The 13890-nt window shown below is 45.7% G+C and overlaps 1 protein-coding gene across 1 annotated transcript in view; it reads left to right on the top strand.

The window, feature by feature from the left end:
* The window catches only part of WASHC4 (WASH complex subunit 4), a 923504-nt gene that overhangs the window by 393528 nt on the left and 516086 nt on the right, over positions 1-13890 (top strand). The window contains exon 20 of the mRNA XM_069228973.1: positions 12448-12564. Within this exon, the coding sequence (XP_069085074.1) occupies positions 12448-12564 (117 nt within the window). The remainder of the gene's footprint in view (positions 1-12447; positions 12565-13890) is intronic.

The following is a 13890-nucleotide window of genomic DNA, read 5'->3' as shown; positions in this document are numbered from 1 at the left end:
GAAAAGTGACGCATCCTGCGGGACCAGAAACCTCTGCCAAGCTCCAGAGGACTGCCCTGCATTACAGGGGACCAAGTACTACCATGGACAGCGGCACTGTCCAAGAAAAACCTACATCTAAGGACTCCAGAGCCTCCCCGGATCCGCGAGTCATGACCACTCAGCACCCGCTCCCACGACCCGTGTCTAGGTGGCTCAATCAGCTAGAGAGGATCCCCAGGTGATTCTGAGCAAGTAGCCACCCTGAGTTGACCTCTCCTGCTCTCCACGACGACACCTGCAGTTAAAATCCAGAGGACCCCTCTGACCGCAAAAGCTCTGGACGAAGATATCCGATGCCTAAAGGTACACTGCACCCACAGACCCCAGGCCTTGGAGAACCCAACCTCCGGTGCAGCAACATACGGCAGGAGGCCTGCCTACCTGTCCAGCCTGTGGTTTTCCTGAACCGACCACCTGGGCCCAGCCTGCACCATCTGAGTTACCCCCAGGGTCCCCTCATAGGAAAGCATTGGGAGCCCGACACTCTGTTTGCACCCTGCACCCGGCCACACCTGTGCCACTGAGGGTGTGTGAGGTGCTAACCTGTGACCCCCCGTGTGCTCCTCTGAACACCCCAGGTCTGCCCTCTGAAGACATGGCTACTTACCTGCCAGCCAATCTGAAACAGAGTGCCCACAGTCTCCATAGGAGCCCATGTTAAATTTGCCTGAACTTTGATCTCTGCAATCGGCCGGCCTCGTGTTGCTGGTGGTGGATGTTTGGGGTTAACTTGAACCCCAAGCTGTGGACTTCCTAACCACCTGAGCCTGGAACTGTAAGTCGAGTACTTACCTGTAAAACATACTCACTTTTCTTCCCCCCAGGAACTGTTTCTGAAAATTGCAGTGTCAACTTTTAAAACAGCTTATTGCCATTTATTCAAAAAATGTGCAACTTATCAGTTGCAATCAAAGTGGCACTGATACATATGTGAAATACTTATTAATTTATGTACTTACCTGCGACTTTAATCTTTTGGTTCTACAAATAAATTAAGAAAATATATTTTTGCTGTGTAAAAACCTTTGGTCTGGAGTGAAGTAATTGAGTATGTGCTTTTTCTGTTGTCTGTATGTACACAACAAATGCTTTGCACTACCCTCTGATAAGCCTAACTGCTCGACCACACTACCACAAAAGGGAGCACTAGTATCTACTTAAGCTTTTGTTAAGCCTCTGTGGATCCCCTGGACTCTGTGCACACTATATCTCATTTTGATATAGAATATACAGAGCCAGCTTCCTACGCTTTGAATTTATGTTTCACTTTATAAACATTTTTTGATTTAAAAGCCAAACACTCCATAAAGAGCAATGCTTGTACACTACTCTGCTTTTGAGCTTCACAGTGCATTCTTTTTTGTTACCTTTCCCCCACACTCTACTGTCTACCATCCAATCAAATATGTTTTTATTTTTTAGATGATGTCCTCCATGTTAACTGCCTTTCATCTTTATAACTGACTCATTCAGCAGCAGTCTTCTTCTGTGTGCTGCTTTTGCTTGCCTCCAAAATGGTCAAAGTGTTGATTGTGCGTGATAGTTTTGTGTTTTGGGTCAGGGAGACAGCTAGAAAGCGTAGGAAGGATTTGGGTTTACCTACTGTAGACATTACTTGGGTTTGCTAGAGAGTGTTAAAGAGGCATCAAGTGCTGCCTTTGTTCGAAAGCATTGCGGATTGCCAGCATTCAGATCTCATGATTGTGTACTGTGTTGACAATTACTTTGGTTCAATTACTGAGGTAGGACTGGAAATCCAAATGATAGATACCTTTGGTAAATTAATGGCACTTTTCCCACACACTGGCTTGGTGTTCTCCAACATTTGCCAAGGGCAGAAGTGGAAATGATCAACCCAATTTTGGCCGCAGATAGACAAATCCAGGCTAAATATAAAAAAAGAAACAGTTTCTGCATTCCTCATGGGCCACACCATGGGCTCCATATACCACAACAATTTATGTTTTGATATGGACAGAATATATAGAAACAATGTAGTTCATTTCACAGAGAAGGGCAACAGGGTTTTTCCTCAACAACTTTAAAGACTACATCCTGTTCTATGTGTAATAATCATTTACACACAATAAACGCAAGGGCTCTTTTCAAAGCCTACCCTACTCTGAAGCACTAGTTTATGTTCCTTTTCAAGTCTTTTTTTTATTGTATCAGTCAGACCGCGGCTCACTTGTGGATCCCCAAACCAAAATCATACGTTCAACACAAAATAGCAACACATTTTGGCTCTGTGACGGATCTGCGGATCTGTGTCCAACCCAAAGCATTCATGCAAAAGAAAAAAACGTTTTTACAATAGATGTATAACTGGTACATTAGTATGTGAATCAGTGGGGGAGTAGCTGTGTGGCTGTATGAGTGGGTTGGTTTCTGAGTGGCTGTATGGCTTTGTGAGTAGCTATTTTAGTGTGTGAGTGGGTATTTGAAAGGGTTTGTTAGTGGCTCTGTGGGGGTGAGAGTGTGTGTGAGTGGCTGTATAGATATGTGAGTGGGTGTGAGTGAGTAGGTGTGTGAGGGACTGTATTAGGGTGTCAGTATGAGCCTGTATGGGTGGCACTATGGGTCAGTGGTTTGCAGGTGTTTGAGAGGTTGAATGGGTCTGTGGGTGGGTGTGTGAGTGGCTTATGGCTGTGTGGGTGGATATATGGGTGTGTGAGTGGCTGAATGGGTGTATGAGTGGGTGTGTGAGTGGCTGAATGGTTGTGTAAGTGGGTGTGTTAGCGGCACTATGGGTCTGACTGGGTATGTGAGTGGCTGTGTGGGTCTGTGTGTGTGAGTTGTATGAGTCTCTAAATGGGTGTGAGTGGCTGTATGGGTGTGTGAGTTATGGTAATGGTCTTTGACAGGGTGTTTTTAAGGGTGAGTGTCAGTGCCTGTATGCGTGTGTGAGTGATTTTGTGGGTCTGTCAGTGGGTGTGGAGGTGACAGTGTGGGTTCCTGAGTGTCTCTATGGGTGTGTGGGTGGCTGTATGGGTCTGTGATTGGGTTTGTGGGGCTGTGTGAGTGTATGACTAGGTGTGTCAGTGGCGACATTGGTCTGTGAGTATACAAGTGATTTTGAGCCTGTGAGTGGGTGTGTGACAGGCTATATAGGTGTGTGAGTGGCTCTATGAGTGTGTGAGTGGGTGTGTAAGTGGCTGCATAGGTGTGTGAGTTGTGGTATGGGGCTGTGCGTGAGTGTATGAGTGGGTTTCAGAGTGTGAATGTTTATGTGACAGGCTGTATAAGTGTGTGAATGGGTGTGTGACTGTAGGTGTGTAACTGGGTGTGTGAGTGGATGAATAGATGTGTGAGTGGGTGTGTGAAATGCTGTATGTGTCTGTGAGTGCTGGTGTGGGCATGGAAATGAGTTTGTGACTGGATGCATGGGTGTGTAGATCAGCAGATCCGCATCCCTAGATATCTATATTTATTTTTCCTTTAATAATCCTAAAACTACTGAACTGATTCAAACCAAATTATGAAATGCATGCGTTCTTGAACAAGATCTAGCTTTCTGCCATATTTGGAGTAATTCCACCCAGTGGTTCAGGCTGTAGTTGTGTCTAAAATGCCTATGGGAAATTGCATGGGGTAAATGCATTTTGGGACTCTCCCCTTTTTATCAGTCACACTTGCCGAATCACCCTGAACCTTTCCAAACAGTAGTAGTAGTAATTTGGCATAATAGTTTTGAAAGTTTTGTGAAGATTAAACAAATGGTGCTTTGGAAACTAGGTCCTAGCTATAACTACCTACTGGTGACTGCTATTAGGTAATATATTTTATTAATGGCATTTGTAAATGCACATGTTATGCATACTCCTGTCATCTAGTGTTGGGCTACGATGTATATAACTTGTTTTCAAAGTCTTTCAAGTCACGAGGTACAGTGACTGCTCCTTTGACTGGTAAAGCACATGGACATCAACTCCATAGTTTTTTTTCTGCTGTTGGGGTCGAGACTGCATAGTTCTTTGTGTATCGGCCTCGCCAGTTCTCTGTTCCCTGTAGTCTTTGAACATTTTTTTTTTCCATTCTGTCGTGGTCCCTCCTTTGGAAATGTGTCTTCGGGTTCATTGATGTCCCGCTCAGGCCTCTTTTGTCAAATCTCACACTCAAGAAAGCGAGTACCATAATGGATAGGACACCTTTTAGATGCTGTCCACAGTACCAGTCTAAGTACTTGTGGGCAGATCAATACGTGGTCTTCAACCTCTGCCTGTCCCCAGAGCATAACAAGACCTACTACTCTGCTTGCCTCGCCTTCCGCTCTTAAAAGACCAACCATGGAGCAACATCAAGAGGACAATACTCACGATATCTTAGAAGATGTTGAAAAGGAAGAAGTGGAAGGGGAGGTTAAACAGGTCGCGTCCTTCAGCCCTCAACCCGATTTGCCTTTAGACTTAAAGGTCCAAGACCCGTGGCCGATGCCTGGCGAGTGTCAGAAGTTGACTGCAGTGAGTACTACTTCACACAGAATCACTCACCACCCCTCCCAGGGCAGGCATCCAGTCCACAAACGAGCGACACAGCCTTCTGGGCTGCCATTGCTTCCTGGCCATTGCTAGCACCAATCTAAGGCTTTAGAGCCAACTTCAACTCTGACCCCAGCTTCAAGCAAGCCATAGAAGACCTGGCTCGCCTTGACAGCTCGGTTGACGACCACTGGGGGTTCAGTGCTGGCTCCGAAGAACCCCTCGAAGCCAAGGCAACAGTTGACGTTGAAATTGACCTCAAGGCCGTAACAGCCTTCAGTGCCCAATAGGTCATTCATGGCAGACTAAGGACTTGGAGCTGCAAATCCTTCAACTCCTTTAGGAGGAGCGGGACTCTCAAACTCAAAGGCTGCTCAGTCATCCCCAGATGGGAAAAACCACTGTGGACTCTCCATCACTGGTACAGGAGACTCTGCCTTGTAAGAGAAAATTGACCTTTGAGGATCAACTAGCATTGGTGCCCCCTCCACCTCCAAACCTCAAGAATTGTCCAGACAGGGGCACCAGCCTGATGCCCCCAAGGCCTGCTTCTCCAGCGGCTCATCCAGCTGCTCCTTCTCATCATTTTCCTCCACCTCCTTCTCCCCCTCCACCACGACAGGAGCTCCCTCCTCCTTCCCTGCAAGCTTCTATGCATCCCTCCTATGTAGAGGGGATCCCTCCGCTCTTTCCGCTCTTAGATCCTGATGGTGCTCCCTATGACCTGAAGCCCCAGGTTGATCCATGGGATCAATATGGAGATGCCCCTCCAGGTGATAACCCCAACCTCTACCCTGCCAAACCTTCCCAGCCTAATGATACCACCTCATATCACAAGGGAGTCAACCTTTCAGAGGGCGGACCTACACACCATTCCAGAAGAGGAGAACTTCCTGGTGGAAACACTCTCCCACTCCCAGCGTACCACACCATTTTTGCCTATGCTTAAGGTAATGCTTATGCAAGAGTCCATCAAAGATCCAATTGAGGATAAAGTTGTCACCCCAAAGGTTGGCAAGACGTACAAGCTCTCACCCTCTGACCCAGCCTGCATTGGAAGCCAGCACTTGCCAGACTCTTTGGTGGTGCACGTTGCCCATAATGGTGATGCCCGGCTGCCTGAAAAAGATAGTAAAAAGAATGCTACAGCTTGCAAAAGGGTCACCTCACAAACGGCAACTTATTGGCAAATCACCAACCCCGTAGGATTGTTATTGAGATATGATTGTTCAATGGGATCAAATGAACATTTGACGTTGGGCAATCCATTACAGAGTACCTGCTAACGGAGTACTTTCTGGAGGCGGACAACAACTTGCTCAACAGGATGCAGCAACAAGTGGTAACTCCACCCCTAGGTCCTGCTCCCCTTTTTTCCAACATTGGATGTTTCCTGACATAGATCTGTTTGCAGCCGTTGAAAATGCTAAATGCCTAAGCTTTGCTTCCAGGTTTGCACACACACAATCCATGGGCAATGCACTATAGATGAACTGGTGAAGGGTATTTGCCTATGCTTTTCTGCCTCTCTAACTCCTTCTATAAGGGATTTGGAAGCTTCAGCACATATCCCACACTCTTGTCCTAGTACCTCCCATGTGGGCCAGACAGCCATGGTTCACAACCCTCCTTAAGTTGTCTCTAGTCCCTCACAAGAAGATTCCCAACAGGCCAGACCTTTTCACTCAACACCAGGGTTCACTTAGGCATCCCAATCCCAGACAGCTCCTAGCATTTGGTTATCTCAGTTTGCCTTTTGAATGTATGGCCATCCTCAAGCAGGCTTGTTGTCCTACTCAAGCCTGCTATGCAGCAAAGTGGAAGAGACTTGTTTAATACTGCCTATCCAGACACATTGATTCACTAAAGCCAGGAGTGCAGCACATTGTCTGTGACTCTTTGCATTTGCAGCGCTCAGTCCTGGCTTACAACTCCATCTGTTTACATTTGGCTGCAATGGCAGCATACTTCCCAATCAGGGAGCACTCTTCACTGTTCAGAGTCCCAGTCACTAAGGCATTTATGTAAGGACTTAAATGGGTTATCACCCTCCCTGGATACCCCTGGTTCGGTCCTGGCACCTCAGTGTAATCTTCACTAAGCTCATGGGGCCTGCGTCACTCCTTCATTCTTGCCCTCTCCAATTTTTGTCTTGGAAAGTAGTAGTCCTTATCGTGATCACTTCCCTGAGGCGTGTGAGATCCAAGCTCCGACACTGGAAGAACCTTTTTTTAAGGTTCACTCTGACAGGGTAGCCCCTAGAAAAAAGCCCAAAGTTTCTACCCAAGGTGATCTCTCCTTTCCACCTTAGCCAGACATTTGATTTCCCAGTGTTTTTCACACACCCAGACACAGTAGCAGAGAGAGTCCTTCACACACCAGATGTGACGGGGCATTCATGTACCACATTGATAGGACAAAATCATTTCACAATACACAACAGTCACTTTTTTTTCTACTCTAAACCACACAAAGGCAGTGCCATTTCCAAACCAGGGGTAGCTTGCTTGCTAGTCAAGTGCATTTAAACCTGCTACATTAAGGCCAAAAGACATCATCTTGCTCCACCAAAACCACATTCTAAATGTAAAAAAGCAGCCTCAGTAACATCTCGATAGCTGATATCTGTAAGGAAGCTAAATGGTCTACACCACACATGTTCACCAAACACTACTATGTGGATGTACTGGCCTGACCACAGGCTCAAGTGAGCCAGATTGTACTACGTACACTTTTCCAATCCTCTGCAACATCCCCTGCCTAGCCACCGTCTTTGGGAAGACCTACTTTACATTCTATGCAGAGCATGTGTAACTGCAGGTACAAATGCCACAGATGGAATATGTTACCCTGTAAGCATCTGTTTGTGGCATGTAGTGCTGTAGACTCACATGTGCCCACCTTCTTCTCCGGAAGCCTTAGGTTGTTGCGGATTTATTTTTCCTTTAACTTTATTTATTTAATACTTTTGCTCCTTGCATTGTCATCATTGTGCCTTTTCATGCTCCATCTCTATCCTCACACTCCATGCGGGATAACAATCTCACTATGTAGTCAATGCCCATGCTTATTACCAGTCATAGGAGGAGTTTCCATACCTCGTGACTCGAAAGATTTCTTCGAAGAAAAACAAGTTGTAGACATCCAAGACTAGATGGCAGGAGTATACAGGGCTTGTGAATGTTTCCAGAGTAAGTAACATGTTCCATATATATGTTTTAGGTTCTGTTGCTGTAGGGGTATAGTCTCTATTTAGGGAGTTAGTTACTGCCTGTGGCATTTCTTTAGGGTATGCAGATTGCACCCGGTTAGTTTGCGAGTATACTGGTATTCCCACATGTCATTTTGTAGTTTGTGCACCATATTTGGTTAAATGTATTTACGTACTTTTCAGCTTTAAAAGAAAAAGCATTGATTCAACACTGATTTATTCAGCATGCTCGGTTTCTAGTTCTCAGCTCTTCCTTGAGTCACCCTTGGACTGCTCTTTTTTGTTACTCTGAGAGTCAACCCTTAATTATCCTGGGTATTACAGCACTCATGACAACTTCTATAACGTTATTACAAATATAAGTGAAACATCAGCAGTCAAATTAAGGAGAAAAAAAAGAAACTCTGCATGGCGAGGGCACAAGTTAATAGTTACCTTAGGGCATGAGTTATAATTACTTGAAATAAGTCTAACTGCTGAATTTCTGTGTTTTTGTATGAGTATATTCAGAACATAAATATAAAGTCCCTGTAACCTTTGTTATTTTTAGTGGGGGGGGGGAAATATATATATATATATAAAGATTTATAAAATATCTAAATGGTCACGAAACTAGCTGTCAATTTTCAACCACCATTCGTTTGTAGAGGAAAAACTAGAGAGCTGTCTAATTGCAGTATATTAGTTATCAACTAATATTTAAGACCGAGGTCATGGTATTTTGCAGGAAGAAATCTTTGTTCAAATGCATGTAAAAACTATGCACCAAACTTTTCTTTGTTTATTTGTTGTCTATGAATATCACCAGCTGTGGGGCAGTGTGCTTGAAATATTTAATCAAAAACCATGCTGTTAACTCGAAAATGTGTGTTACATCATGTGTACTGAGGTTGCATAAGTGTTTTGCAAAAGTGGAGTGACATAGGCGGTCATTCTGACCGCGGCGGGCGGCGGTCACCGCCGAATGACCGCACCGCGGTCAAAAGACCGCGGCGGCCATTCCAACTTTCCCGCTGGGCCGGCGGGTGACCACCAGAAGGCCGCCTGCCGGCCCAGCGGGAAAGCCCCTTCAACAATGAAGCCGGCTCGGAATAGAGCCGGCGGAGTTGAAGGGGTGCGACAGGTGCAGTGGCACCCGTCGCGATTTTCAGTGTCTGCAAAGCAGACACTGAAAATCTTTATGGGGCCCTGTTAGGGGGCCCCACGACACCCGTTCCCGCCATCCTGTTCCTGGTGGTAAAAACTGCCAGAAACAGGATGGCGGGGGAGGGGGTCGGAATCCCCATGGCCGTGCTGCTAGCAGCGCCGCCGTGGAGGATTCCCTGGGCCAGGGGTAAACCGGCGGGAAACTGCCGGTTGCCCTTTTCTGACCGCAGCTTTACCGCCGCGGTCAGAATGGCCCAGGCAGCACCGCCAACCTGTTGGCGGTGCTTCCGCGGTCCCCGGCCCTGGCGGTCATGGACCGCCAGGGTCGGAATGACCCCCATAATGTTTATTATCTAGATGTGGTCTAGATAGCAAACATTCTGCTCATGCTTCGGTATGGAGTTGAGTGTTTTTCACTTCACTGTTAAAAACATTTACAAATTAAGGAGAGTAAAATCTGACAGCACTTGTCTGTCTGGGCTAGTTCACCTACTGCAGGATTCAGCTTGACTCTGGTTTGCTAATATTCTAATCATCGATTCTGCTCATATCATTTAATATTTTAATGTATTATTACTTGCATCAGACAATACTTTGAGGTGTTTTATGCAGAAAAAATATGAAATGAAAACAAATACACATGTAGTTTACCATGTAAACAACTGAGTTTTTCACTGATTTTTAACAAGAGCTTGCGCATTGGTTTTATCTCATTTAGTTCAAAAAGGCCAAAGAATCTTCCCTAGTTCAGTGTTAGTTATACGAACCTTTATTTACTATATTTACCTCTCCTGTTTTGTAAATGTCTACTATTATGTCTTAAGAGAATTCTGCCATTTGTAAGTAATTTTGAATAATTTTAGAACTGGAGGATTAAAAATAAAATAGGGCCTTGCTGAAAATGTAAAAATTGCATAGATTCTGTGATGTTTGTATGTTGGGTTTGATCTGGTCCTTGACCTTTGTACTGTAGGAAGCTGACCTGGTGTATGGTGAGCTCCTATGGTGTTAACACCTTATACCAGGTCCAAGTATTCCCTATTGGTGAAGTGTAGGTAGTGTCTAGGAAGTCATGTCTCTCTGGAGGTAGCTGCGGATGAGTAGCAAAGACTTATCTAGGAGACATGCAAAGCTTATGCAATACCACTATCGTCACACAGTATTACAAAAATAAAGGTATTTTATTACAGTAACGCAAATACTCGAATACTGAATAGACAATCCTCCCTCTGGAGGTAAGTAAACATACTATTATATACACATTATCAATCAGTAAAAGCATAGAATGCAATAAGCATTGGCAAACCTATAGGTAAACTGGGCCCTAGAGGAGGGCCATACCATATACTAAGAAAGTGGAATTTGAAAGGCAGTCTCCCACCCAAGGATGTGGAATCAGTAGAAGGGAGCTGGAGGAACTAGGAACCCCAAGAGGTGAGTACCGGAGTGACCCCCAGCGACCAGGAGAGGAGAGTACCTGGTTTTCCCCAAAACCAACAGGAGGACTTTGGAAAAGGTTTACACAAGACCCAACCAAGACTTGGAAGAACCCAGAAGTAGATCCTGACAGAAAAGGACCTTCAAAGGAAGGGGACCAAGTCCAGTTCGTGATGGAGTGTCCGGTTGTGGATCGAGCCACTACCTACCCTTCTGTGGATGGAGGGCCAGGTCGACAGTGGACGAAGAAAGTCAACAGTGCAGCACAGGAGATAAAGAGAAGTCCCAAAAGTGATGCAAGTGATGTCCCACGTTGGCGGTCGTGATGCAGTTGGTTAGTGGTGCTAGAAAACCACCAACAAACCTTGGCAGATTCAAGAAACAGAGAAGAAGGTTTGCAAGGCTGAAGAGGACTAGCAAGGTCCAGGGGACTCGACCCAAGGAAGGGAGTCTGGAGTGACCCTCACCAGCTGGGAGAGTCACAAGAAGAGGAAGCCCCCATAGGCAACCCACTGACAGTAGGCACAGGAGTCGCAGTGAGGCCCACTCAGCACACCTGAAGAGGAGTCCCACGTCTCTGGAGCAACAGGCAGGAACTGTGCTTTGCAGGAAGGAGTGCTGGGGGCCAGAGCCTGAAGATCCCTTCGATGAGGAGCAAACAAGCCTTGGTAGCTGCAAGGAGAGGCAGGGGCTTACCGTCTCCCAAGTTGAACAGCTGGTAGAGAGGACTAAGGGAACCAATCCAGACCACCACCTGTGATGCAGGATCCATGGAGTTCCAGAGGAGAGAAGATCCACACAGCCAGTCGTCATTGCAGCTGGTGCCTGCAGATGCAGGAGAGTGTCTGCTTGACTCCAAGGGAGATTCCATCTTACTTATTGTGCAGGTTGAAGACTTGCCACTCTCAGAGGATGCACAGCCAGGGAAATGTTGCAGTTGCTGGAAGGAGCTTGAGTAAGAATGTTGCTGAGGGCAGTCCACTGAAGTTGCAGATTGTCGGTTTCTGGAGGGTCCAGTTTCAGTCCCAGTGGCCAGAAAATGAAGTAAACGATGCAAAGGAGTCCTGCTGGAATCTTGCATGGTGAATCTGAGGACCCATCCAAGAGAGAGACCCTAAGTAGCCCAGGAAGGGGAATTGGTCACCTACTAGGGTGACAACCGAGCAGGAGGGTGCTGTGATGTCACCTACCTGACCTGGCCACTCAGATGCTCCCAGGGGCCTCTGCACCTCCCCCCCACCCCCACTGTGGATTCAAGATGGCAGAATCAGGTGGCCACCTGGAGGAGCTCTAGGCACTAACCCTAGGGTGGTGATGGACAGGGGAGTGGCCATTCCCCTTTCCTTTGTCCAGTTTTGCACCAGAGTAGGGACCGGGGTCCCTGGACTGGTGCAAACCGGTTTATGCCAGGAGGGCACCAAATGTGTCTTTCAAAGCATACCAGTGGCTTGGGAAGCTACCCTTCCCAAGCCTTGTAATGCCAATTTCCAAGGGAGAGGCTGTTACCTCCCTCTCCCATACGAAATCCTTTGTTCTGCCTTCCTCTGCCTGGGCTTATCAAGCAGCACGAGGGCAGAAAGCTGTCTGAGGGGTGGCAGCAGCACAGGCTGCCCGGAAAACCTCAGATGTCTGCTAGTAGCAATGCTAGGGGTCCTCTAAGGAGCCCCCCGAGTGCATAGAATCATCGAGGGAATGATTCCGACATGTTTGATACCAAACATGCCTAAGTTCGGAGTTACCATTATGTAGCTGGACACAAGTAGTGACCTGTGTCCAGTACAGTGCATCCTCTGGTTTTTAACACGAAAATGTACTTTTACAGCTATAGCTCTTCTGGTTTTGTAGGTCTTAATCTTTACATTTTAAAAATATTTTCTCTTTATAGAGCAAGTTCATTAAATTGATTGTGATGGTATTTTGGCTTCTGTTGCATGCAACACGTTTGAAGTAAGGTATATGAGGAAGCAGCTACGTATGCAAGGAGACATAAAGTTGTTCTAGTGAGATATTACTCTGTGTCTTGTGCTTTAGGCTGCTTGATACGGTGGATCCTTGTGTATTTTAACTACTGCTGATGTATGCTGTACTTAGCTGCTTTTCTAAAGTTTACTGATTTTTATGTATGTTTTGCAGTTCATGTTCAGTGCTTTGTGGAACTGTGTACCTGCAATGATGCATGCCAGGCATCTGGAGTCTTATGAAGTACTTCTAGATTCCTATGACAAAGAAACTATGGACGTTTTGAATGAGGTACAGTATCTGCCGCTCCAAGATTAAGAGACTTCATTTCAGTCTTGTCAAAACTTTGGTAGCATTAGAAAATACGATGTGTAAAGGAATGTATTATTGCTTTTAAAGGTGTGTTGTCATAAATGTATTTGTTATCCTACCAACCAGTTAGGATGTAAGCAATTTGGGAAATGGTAAGAGCTCGGAAGCAGACTCGATTAATGAAAATGCACACTTATTTTTCCAATTTTCAAACAGCAAAAAAATCACAAATCAGTGAGCCTCGTCACAAAGTCCATCAGAGGTGCATCTCTTAAATAACCTTTATGAAGATGTTAGTTTCCATTATCTCGAGTACAAGCCCATCACTTCAGATGGCTATAAAAAAACTACTTTTAACTTCTGATGAATCACTGATTTTTTTGTTGTTGTTAATAAATCCAAGGCAGTCCCTCTCACATGGTGACAGTTATCTGCCGAAGAGAATAACTACGCAGCCACCCTTAACTTCAGTCATGCAAAATTTCCAATTTACCTATACGTAATTACACTAATGGTGTCTCATATAGCTGAATGGTTGACTTTCCTGACTTTGTAAACTGCGGAGGTAAGCAAGTTTGACCTCCACAGAGGATCTGCTAGGGTTAACAATCTGAACCTAGGTGTCATATTTCTAATGGAAGTCTGTCTCAGAGATCATTCTTTGCCCGATAGAGCGGAAGTTGTTCCGACTGCTTTCTCTATCCTTGAAGTAAAACTGTAAGAGAGGATAGGTGGCTGTAAGGAGTTTTTTTTTAATATGGTCACCCTCAGGTTTTTTAAACTGATGCTGCTGGTTTTTTTTTTTTGACTCAGAGTGCACTGAGGCCTGCTAAACACCCCTCAGTGCCAGTGCTCTGACCCTAAGTGAATGTCAAGTGTATGTCAAGTTGGCTAAACCAGTTGGAAATGGCTAACTTACTTGGAACTTCCTAGTATATGGTACCCTGGTACCGTAAGTTAGATGGGTACCCTTGGTAGAGCAGTTGTGCACTGCTGGCCCGATTTTGCGATTTAAAGCAATGGCAAAGCCACTGCTTCTCCTATGCATCTGTGTAAGTCATCCATCTGGAAGGCCTACCAAGTCCTAGTGCAGGATGCCACATATGATACGGGAAGGACATACATTTTACATGCCCTGACAATAAACATGCAAAACTACAGTTATCTGATATAGACTTTTAGCTGCAGAGTTCTTATCTTTGAATTTCCCAGGTGTCAGTCTGGATCCAGAGACTTTTGATTGAGCAGTACCCCTGCGTGTGCCGTTAGGTGGTTGTCGTCAGTGCCAGATGTGACGTCGCTGTC

The sequence above is a fragment of the Pleurodeles waltl genome, chromosome 4_1 (assembly GCF_031143425.1).
Source record: "Pleurodeles waltl isolate 20211129_DDA chromosome 4_1, aPleWal1.hap1.20221129, whole genome shotgun sequence".
Taxonomy (NCBI): Eukaryota; Metazoa; Chordata; class Amphibia; order Caudata; family Salamandridae; genus Pleurodeles; species Pleurodeles waltl.
Note: the sequence above shows the minus strand (reverse complement) of the source record. Positions and strands in the feature narration are given on the sequence as shown.